Genomic DNA, 10464 nt, shown 5'->3' on the forward strand with positions numbered 1-10464 from the left:
AAACATTTGGGAAAAAAATTTTTTAAAGGAGACAGTGGGGGCGTCTGGGGGGCTCAGTCAGTTAAGCGTCCAACTTTGACTGAGGTCATGATCTCCTGGTTCGTGGGTTTGAGCCCCTGACTAGGTTCTGTGCTGACAGCTCAGAGCCTGGAGCCCGCGTCAGATCCTGTGTCTCCCTCTCTCTCTGCCCCTCCCCCACTCGTGCTCTGTCTCTCTCTGTCTCAAAAATAAACTATTAAAAAAATAAACAAATACAAATAAAAAGGAGACAGTGCAGCAAGAATCAATCTCAAAGGCGCCTGAGCCACCTGTCCACGCAACTTACTCACGGTTTCAAGTTCAAGCTTATTATATGCCATTTCCACTCAGCAATGCATTACTGCGGTGCGTGCCCAGCCTTGCGTTAGGTGGATCAGATGACATCCAGTTCGTGCCACAGGTAGGTGTCCATTTCTCGAGACCTGGTCGTTCCCCATCAGGCCCTGACTCTGGTGGATGAAATTTCGCAGACTGAGAAGTCAGCCGTCGCGGATACTTTGCCCACAATTAAGTCCTGAGCCCGATCCTTCGCTTGGTCTACCCTGTGGTCCAGGAGGCAAAGATTCCTTTCCATGCCCCGGCAGAGAAGACCCCCTGCCTCTCTCATTCTTTGCTGACTGTTGTAGCGGAAACACCCCCAGCTCAAGCAAGAGGGGGAAACAGTGCAAAACAAAGAGTGCTCAGGACCTCATACCATTTCTGGGTAAGAAGGAGGCAGAGAAACCTGCTGAATTCCAAACTCTTTTCTTCCAGAAAAGGATGACACAAAGGGTGGACTAGAACCCGGAGGGTAGAGCCTAGAACTCGGCCGGAGTCCTTGGAGGCAGCGCTGGTCCCTAATCGAGAGAGGGGGTCGTGCGCCCAGCTGGGTTTCAGGATCTCTGCAGACCAGCAGCTGCGTGCCTTGCTCCCCGTTTTTCAACAGGAATGGGATTGCGTGTGCCCTATGCCTGCCTCGTCACTGTATGTTTTCAGTGTGTGACGGGCAGGTATCCGGCCTGTGACAGTGGTTGTGGGAGGAGGTGGGGCCTGGGGCTGGCTGAGGGTGAGCCCGAGAGGGGCGGGGCCTGCAGCACAGCGTGGGGGCGGGAGGCTTTAGCTGGACTTACTCCTGGAAGGTGGGGAGACCGGCATCTATTCCTGATGGTGGAGATGATGTATGAGCGTCTGGCCCTCGTCTGACCCTCGTAGATGCTACAGTGATGTCATAGCCACCAAAGGTTTCGGATGTCACATTAGCACCTTCCATCCCGTGTCATACCTGCTTACACACCCCTCTTTTCTGGGCTCCCCTCTTTTCTGAAGAAGCAGCTAACAGTAACAGTGTTGGCAGCTGACGGCTCAGAGCCTGGAGCCTGCTTCGGATTATGTGTCTCCCTCTTTCTCTGTTCCTCCCCAGTTCACACTGTCTCTCTCTCTCAAAGATAAATTAAGATGGGGTGGACAGAGCAGAGGAGAGAGCAAGGGAGAAAGATCGGTTTTCTCCTTGCAGAATCTACCCAGACCTAGAATCGCAGGCACGGTCATGAGGGCACTTAGTGCCACCCGGGGTCCCTCGGGTGGGTCGGAACCAAAGCTCCCATCCTAACTTCGAGGGCCTGCTCCCTCGTGTTCCGGACCCCATGTCACTGACGGCCGTGGCTACGTGACTCTGACCTCTGCCTGACCTTGTGAGGAAGCCCTCCGTGTGCCTACAGACCAGGCTTGACGCCGCCCGCTGATCACGCCCGCCTCGCCCCATCCCTGACCCCGGACCTACTTGGGCTTGCTTTCTCTCTCCATGAATGGAGTGAGCGCCTAGTGAGTACCAGGTGCTCTAGTAGGCGGTCTGTAAATGTTAGCCTCGTTACCCACAACCCTACAAAACCGATACTGTTCCCACTTTCCGGCTGGAGAAAGATTACTACTCAAGGTCCCATTATGACTCAAGGTGTGACTCAAGCCTGTGATCCTCAGCAGAAGGGCCTTCGGCGGGGAGAGGACAAGCAGCATCCCAAAGCCCGTGATGAACGTGGCCGCAAGCGGAAGCGTCTGTCTTCCCGAGGTCGGTCTCTAAGAGCGGGGTACAGTCACACCGGTAACTCAAGTGCTAACAGCTGAAAACACCCGTTCCAGTGTGTAGTAACAAAACCACAGGAGGGTCATAAAAATATTTTATTTAAGCGTTAAGGAAAAAGTACACGTGCTTATAAATGATGAAAAGCGCCCATGTTAAACAGATGCTCGGAACCCAGTCGTGGACCCGTGGTAAAACCTAAAGAGGCAGGAACACACACGGTGCTTCCGAGCGGTCCTCGCGCCTCACGACACCCTTGTAAAAATGGGCGGGCGCACGGCGACCACACGCGACCACTCGCCCGACGGAGGGAAGACGCCGCGGACCCGCGACGCTTGAATGTTGACGCCGACGCTTCCTCCAACGACTCAGGGATTAACGCCGCACACTAGTTATTTCTATTCTGATCAGAGTATTTCTATTCTGATATTGAAAAATTCAGTAATCACTTGAGTTTGAGGACGGGCAAAGGAAATCTAATTTATTCTGACTGCAGCCGGACTGCAAGGTCACGGCTCCTCTGAGGAAACCGCTCGTGTCCTAGATGTGGGCACACGTCGGAGTGCGTCATGCCCTTGACGCTGGCAGGAGGCCGGTCAGTCACTCACGTCGAAGTGACGCACGCTCAAACCTAAGAGAAAACCAGCATTTACATTCTGGGTGAGACATTCTATCTTAAAGCTGACGGATTTACTCTTTTTTTTTTAAAGTTTTTGTTTTATTTTGTATTAGAGAGAGACAGAGCATGAGCAGGGGAGGGGCAGAGAGACGGAAACAAAATCGTAAGCAGGCTCCAGGCTCTGAGCGGTCACCACAGAGCCCGACACGGGGCTCGAACTCACATGAGACCTGCCCTGAGCCGAAGTCAGATGCTAAACACTGAGCCACCCAGGCACCACGTAAGCTGCTGGATTTACTGTTAAAAAAGCACAGTTCAGTCCCCACACCTGCACTCTCTGGCTCTCTGTTACCAAATATAAAGTCGTGTCAGATGTCGAAAGCTCCTGAACGTGTGGAAAAAATGAAAACCGAACAGACAAAAATGTAACGGCGTTGGGGGAGAGGAGAAGCAGGACACACGATCAGATGAGGCTCCATCCTGTGGGGACACAGGCTGACCCAGAGAAAGGGAGAGACGCCGGATGTCCCCAGACAGTGCAGTGTGCGTGGGGGGGGACTTCCGGGCGGTTACGCCCATGCTGGCAGCGATGGGACTGTGCCCGTCCCTCCTTGATTTGGGCGCAGTGAGTCTCCCTTAGAACGCCACAGGGGGCACAGGCTGTCAGCGGAAACGCACCCCAATCCTTTACTTAGCAGATTAACGCTCACTTCTCTGGACCTGTTTTCATGCCTGTGAATTGAGGCACGAAGATTTCCTCCAAGATCTTAAGCAGGTCATGTGAAGGGAGGGCCCGTGTTTGGCTTTTGCACCAGGTCCCTAAGCACACAGAGCGAGTGCCTTGATACATATTTGTTTGATAAAGGAGGTGTCTGATACTCAGCACACAAACCCTGCCGTGTAAGGCAACAGGCCCAGGAAGGCTCAGGAAGGCCCAGGGAGGCCCATGGAGACCCACGGAGGCCCACGGAGGCCCACGGAGGCCCAGGGAGACCCAGGGAGGCCCACGGAGGCCCAGGGAGACCCAGGGAGGCCACTGTTGTGGGGAGAAAGATTCTGTAAGTAACATGGAAGGAAAAGGTTGACGGGTCACGGGTCCAATTCTTATGAGGCAGCCAGAACACTTCGAGGGGGTAAAGTGGCCGTTCTTCCTACGTTCCAGGTGACAGAAGCTGACTCGGGTAGAAAATGACCTACTGTGGGGGCCTATCTCTACCGGAAGTGCGAATACGAGCTTCAGGACATCTCTGAAAGGCGGGCGCCTCGCCCAGGAAGCCGTCCTGGGGAACCGCATTACGCAAGAGGGAAGGGGTCTCGGTCCCTATGACCTGAGAGCTGAAGGAAGGCACAGTTGATAAGGAGTCTGCCATTGCTGTGCCACCTGGAAACTGTCCCATGAGTTCAGCATAAGAAAGACCATTCTAGAACGCTTACCTCTGGAAATCACCCAAGGAGTGAGATCAGCATCACAACCCCCATGAACTGGGTAAACAGCACCAGCGGGGTGAGAAAGGACCACACGGGCCACAGGGCAGCGTTGAAGCTGAAAAGGATAAAACACACAGTCGGCAACTCCAGCGGTGATCTCTGCACGTACCCTGAGATCCCACTGTTTGCTCCGCTGGGGAACGTTCTCGGAGCCAGCAGCTGTGGGTGCACATCCCGTTCCCCAGCGGGCGATTTAGCCGGGCCTGGAAATATCACCAACTCTTCCCAAAAAACCGCCCTGCGGAGGCTCCTCCCCCGAGAGCTGGCCCAACGGGAAGCCACGTCTCTCAAAGTCAGTGTTGGTGCCAGGGCCTCAGGGACGAGGGCCACAGCCCGCCTCCACCACCCACACGCTGTCCCACGATCAGAGCAGAGTTTCAAATAATTTTTTTGTTAGAAACAGAATGAATCCGGTAATCATGCATAAGTTGCTCTTAAACGTTCCACTGAGAAAAACACTATCCCTGGCACCAGCGTAAGAACGAGACAGCTTCTCGGTGCAAACGATTTTTATGGACTGAAATTGTAAGAGCAGAAGTTAACTGGGGAAAGCTACCGTCAATTACAAGGCTACTGGTGTTCATATGTAATAGTTCAATAAACGGAACTTTAAACAATGAAACTCTAAATCCTACTGTTCTAAGAAAAATAACCTTTCCGGGGTGATCTCACTTTATAATGTGAAACAGCAGACCCGTCTACCCAAGTCACTGAAGGGCCAGGAAAACCACACCGTGGGGCGATACAGGTCAATGCCTTGACATTTCAACGACAGAGAGTTAATCATAAAAAGCATACACTTAAACTGCATAGGCACAAAATATATGGTTTTGTGAAAATCCAAATTCAACTGACATAGAGAAAGGAAAAGAGCTAGAGGAAATATGCACAACATTATAGAGAATAGTTGTTCTCTGCCCGGCAGGATCATGGTGATTTATTTCCTTTGTGTTTCCTATAATTAGCAGATTTTTCTTCAGTGAGCAAGTATACTTTCCTACACATTAAAAAAAATCAGTGTTTTTCCACTGAATACCTATTGAGAAGGATGTGGACTGTGGCATTTTCCTAGTAGCAAAGCAGTGAGAACTGCTGTACGTCCATCCACCAAGGGAGAGCTGGTTAAATAGATTCAGGTTATGTGATCTAGTACCGTGATCGTGACTATGCGCAATTAAAAATACGGAGGCACATCCCGGGGCGCCTGGCTGGCTCAGTCGGTAGAGCATGGGACTCTTAATCTCAGAGTCCTGAGTTCAAGCCCCGCGTTGGGCACAGAACCTACTTAAAAATAAAATAAAGTAAGAATAAAGAGACACAGGTTTTGTACCAATATGGACAAATTGCCAACGATATGGCTCCATTAAAAAGAAAATGAACACTTTGGAGAAAAGCTGGCACTGTTTACTGGAACTGGATATGCGTAACCTATAAGCCAGCAATCTCGCTTTTAGAGACATGCACACACACACGTGTGTGCATCTACCTCCAGCAGACGTGCACATGCGCAGGATAAAAAAAAATGCGCAGCATTAACAACGGCCCCACGCTGGAAACAATTTGAACGCTGTCAACAGGAGAAGCGACAGTCTGGGATTCGGCGATGGGGTGCCGCTGCAGGGCAGGGACCTGACGGGACGTGGGGTGACGCAGGATGAGAGCGAGACGCCCCCCAGGACGACTGACGCTTCGCACACACTCCATGAAGCAGCGTCCAAACTACAACTCCGCTCCCGGGGCCCGTTTGCTTTTGTGACACAGGAAAGAGACCAGCGTTCTGTCTGTTCTCAAGTTTCCAGCGGGACCGTAAGAAACACGTAGCAGACACAATGCTGCACGTCAACAGCCAAGTGTAAGAGAATAGGTAATATGCGAACCCATTGCTAGGAAGTTAAAAGAAACAGACAAAACAGACACAGAATCTTTAAGAGATGGGAAAGAAAGCAAGTCCCACATGAGTCAGGGACAATGTCTGTCCCCGGGCGGGAAGGAAGGTGCCCTGGGTCGGGCTGGGGGTGGGGTGGGGCGCAGGAAAGGATTACAGGGCTGACACCCTTCCCTTTCTCGGCCTGGGTGGGGCTCACCAATGCAGTGCCTAACTCACTCGGCTGACAACTGAAGCTGTTCCCGCGTTCCGTTCCGTATTACACTTCACAATGAAAACGATTTCATTAATTAATTTATAAATTACATCCGAGTTAGTTAGCATCCGGTGCCATGATGATTTCAGGAGAAGATTCCAGTGATTCACCCCGTGTACAAGCCCCAGTGCTCATCCCAACCAGCGACCTCCCTGACGCCCCTCACCCACTTAGCCCGTCCTCCACCCACAACCCCTTCAGCGACCCTCAGCTTGTTCTCCGTATTTAGGAGTCTCTTCCGTTTTGTCCCCCCTTTGTAGCACGATGAGAATGATTCAAAAAGCACAATGCAGCCTATCTGCATGACAATGTGGCGTCCCCGTGCTTTAAAACGGCTGAACACACGAGGACCGACCCTGCTGGAAACGGACCCGAGACTAGTCTGCCCACCTCTCCTCCTCGTTAGGCTCTGTACCGTGTACCACGGCACCGGGTCAAAACACGTCTTATGCCCCTTGGTCGTTTCTAGTTGACTCACCAGACCCCGGCCGCGATGAAAGCAGCCGTCGTAATGGGGATCAGGGTTGGATACTTGGCGTCGTAGTCCTGGATCCCACGACCCCACTCCAGGTAGAGGATGCAGTAGCAGGCTATGGACAGGCTGATGAGCAGCAGGGCACCGCCAGCCAGGAACCAGCTGCGGAGACCAAACGACAGAAGGGGGGCCGCACTTAGCGAGTCAGCACGCATCTGGAAAAAGTTCACCAACAGCCTAAAAGTCGACTTCTACGCCGATCAATTGGACACGGGGCCCAGAGGGACCCACAGGTCCCCAACCCCAGCTTTCAGACGGCCTCCGTGGGACAGGAGACGGGGTGAGAGGAGAAAGGGAGGCTCCGAACAGCCGTGCGCTCCCCACGACCGCCACCCAAAGCTCCCAGCAATGCATCTCCTTTCCCGATACAGGAAAGATGGCAGCTTTGTCTCTTTCTGAAGTTTTGAGTGAGAGTAAGAAACAGTGCCATGAACTCCTCCAGGTTAAGGAGGTTTCTGTGAGGACTGAAAATCAGATCGGAAGGCGGTTCCCTCAAACTGCCTCTTGAACAGATTTCTCACTGAGACACTCCCCTTTCTAGAAGATCACCAGTCTTCCTCCAAGGGGCGGAGTCTTTCTTCTCACTTGGAGTGAGAGCTGATTCAGTGCATGTGAGGAGGCTGCCTGTGGGAGGAGGCCAGATCCGGGGACCGAGTCCCCTTCCCCGTCTCCCAGCGTCCACATTATCTTTCGCTTCTCCACGGAGAGAAGACGGCTGGCCATTCCATGTCGACTAGAGAGGGGTCACAGGGTTCTGGAACAGTGGGAGTCACACGGGCGCTGAGTACACTTCAAGCCAGGGCAAGCTTCCAGATTCCTTTAAGGCACTGAATGACACTGCGATTCTGGGATTAGTTATGAGAGGCGGGATAGCTCCGTGGTGGGAGCCTGGCCTTCCAAGTCTGCCTGTCCGGGCTTGAACCTCAGCCCCAGCACGGCTAGCCCTGTGGCTCTGAGCAAGGTCCTGAGCCGCGTGGTGTTCTAGTAACGTTACTAGGACTTCCTCACAGGACAGCGGTGACAATCACTCTGAGAAGTGCTTCTCAGGCAGCGCGTGCCCACAGCACGCATTATTCCACAGGTGTGACCGATGAAAAACGCCTCGTGTTTCCCCTTCGGGTCTTCGAAGGCCTCTCCTCTGCTCCAGTGAGCATCCTCAACAGGGGCGACATGGCCCCCCAAGTGAAGAAAGCGTCTTCCTCTTTCTGTATGCACAAAGCACAGATACTCACGCAGGACGTCGGGGGACGGGGGGTGAGGAGGAAGGACATGTGTCACGGAGACTCCTCGGGAGGCGGTGACAAAGCTTGAGGGACACTGTGCCAGAGTTATGGTTGTGACCTCCTTGTTCGGTCAGGGTCCTTCTGTCCCAGGTTTTAACTTCCCCTGGAACCGCGGTGCCGCTACTGCGTCCAGATTTGACGGAGGATAGAAACATCTGGAAAACCCGCCTGAACCAAAATGCGCCTGCACGTCAGCGGCCCTCCTCCTGGCCTCGGAGTCCCTCTGCCACGTTCCCAAGGCGAGCTATCTTGCCCCCCGTTTCCCCAATTCTGACGCGGGTTGGGGAAGACCCTGGGCCTCCGGGCTCGTCCTCTCCGGCGTAGTTCTAACCAGCTTCTCGGCTCATGCCCACGACTGGGATTTTCTTAAAAACTGTGATTTCCAGGGGCGCCCGGGGGGCTCAGTCGGTTGAGCATCCGACTTGGGCTCAGGTCATGATCTCACGGTTCATAGGTTCGAGCGCCACGTCAGTCTCTGTGCTGACAGCTCAGAGCCTGGAGCCTGCTTCCAATTCTGTGTCTCCCTCTCTCTCTGCCCCTCCCCAACTCACACTCTGTCTGTCTTTCTCAAAAATAAATAAACATTAAAAAACTAAAAAAAAATTACGAAGCTATGAAGTTTTCTCACCTACTACTGTGGAAGTTTTCTTTAATGGTTTTAAAGAAATCAACATAGTAGGTCACAACAATGGATGCCAGAATCCAGAATCCAGAATGGATATTAAGTCTTGGAAGAGGTTTCTCCTTTCTCTCAACAGCGGTAGAGACTTCTGCAAATAAGGAAGATTTCAACTTATCAAGTTACCATAAATTTATGAGGAAAAAAGAACACTTATTTTAAGCCAGATTTCCTAGATCCTAGGAATCCTAGATCCTCCAGATCCTAGAGATTTCCAAAAACCAGATTATCTCCAATTAGAGTACCAATTTCTTCTGTACAATCACCAAAGCAGGTTTATATTTGCAGAAATAATTAATAGGAACCTGCTATAAAACATATAGTCAATTTTTTCCCTCTAATCGAATTTAAAATCAATCTATAATATTATGGTCTTTTGGAAAGAATGACACCATCTGGTAGTATTAGAATTTTATTATTATGTTTCATACATTGCCTGGAATTTTAGTATTATGTTTCAGCCATTGCTGAAGAAAGCAATTAGTCTTGTTAAATAAGAAAAACGAGACAGCAGACATTAGAGTCCAAAATGGGACTTGTAATTTCCCCAAATACGTTTAACTACGTATTTTAATTTTTTCAGACAAACACAACCTTTTGAGGCAACACGGGGCACACCGGGGGTCTAGTCCTGCCACAGCGCTGCCTAGACAGGTGATGGACAAATATAGTTCTTCCATTTGAGACCCAGTCTGAAAGAATAAATGGCTGCGGTCGGGTGTGATGAGTTATTTCTAACAAGTTCCCCAGCTGAGTGACACGCCCCCTCTCTTAATTCTTGTGAGATCCCCCGCCTTTAGCAAACCATCAGAATTCCCAGGAGACTTGTTTATACTACAAATTCTGAGAGATAGCCTCAGAATTTGCAAATAGGAATGCCTGGGCATGATGTTTTCTCTGTTTATTTTTTAAAGGGCAATAAATGCACGATTTACAACATCCAGGACAGAAAGACCTAAAATGAAATCGCTTCCTCCTACCCTTCACCCTAATTTCTCAGCCCCAAAGTAACTACCAATATCAACTTCTAGGAACTCTTTCATAGTCTACGCATTTACAGGCGAACACACAACACACGTTAGGTTTGTACGCAATGGTGGTATAGCATACTTCGTTCCGCGCCTGCCTCTGAAAATCATGCCTGCCCTGGCATGTGTGAGCACATCCACTGTATTTAACCAGCTCTCTGCGGATGGGCAATTCGATCTTTTCAGTCGTTCGCTGTTACGAGGAATGCTGAGCTTAAACACTTTGCACAGACGTCCTCGTGCACACTGGCACGAGTATGAGTCTTGGGTAGATTCTTAGAAATACAACCGGATAGCATTTTTTTTTTTTTAATGGAGAATACGAAACAGGTGTTAAACCAACTCTCCCGGGAATCCTGGAGCGCAGCCGGGGTGAAGCCGCAGGAGCTCCACGATCACTAGGAATCTCTTAGGTCGCTAACTACCCGACTTGCAAAACGACTTGGCAAGCCTTGAAAACCCGAAACCTGGTCCCTCCGGCCAGCGCAGGGCGGCGGGAGGCCCGCGGGGCCGGCCGTTTCCGGGCGCCTCGACTCCGGACACGTCGGCGCAGCTCGGGGCGCGCCCGGGGGGAGCGCCTCACCCGGCCCGGCGCG

General features: G+C 51.6%; 1 protein-coding gene and 1 long non-coding RNA gene across 2 annotated transcripts in view; both read right to left on the reverse strand.

Annotated features, from left to right (window-relative positions):
* Positions 1–2177: 2177 nt before the first annotated feature.
* Positions 2178–10464, reverse strand: part of TMEM128 (transmembrane protein 128) — an 8618-nt gene continuing 331 nt past the window's right edge. The window contains exons 2-5 of the mRNA XM_029948715.1: positions 8790–8931; positions 6822–6980; positions 4149–4257; positions 2178–2726 (exon numbers count right to left, since the gene is read on the reverse strand). Of these exons, the coding sequence (XP_029804575.1) occupies positions 4158–4257; positions 6822–6980; positions 8790–8931 (401 nt within the window). The 3' untranslated portion in view covers positions 2178–2726; positions 4149–4157. The remainder of the gene's footprint in view (positions 2727–4148; positions 4258–6821; positions 6981–8789; positions 8932–10464) is intronic.
* Positions 9727–10464, reverse strand: part of LOC115299353 — a 952-nt gene continuing 214 nt past the window's right edge. Inside the window, exon 2 of the long non-coding RNA XR_003912150.1 lies at positions 9727–10335. This is a non-coding gene — a long non-coding RNA (uncharacterized LOC115299353). The remainder of the gene's footprint in view (positions 10336–10464) is intronic.

Source organism: Suricata suricatta, chromosome 1 (assembly GCF_006229205.1).
Source record: "Suricata suricatta isolate VVHF042 chromosome 1, meerkat_22Aug2017_6uvM2_HiC, whole genome shotgun sequence".
Classification (NCBI taxonomy): Eukaryota; Metazoa; Chordata; class Mammalia; order Carnivora; family Herpestidae; genus Suricata; species Suricata suricatta.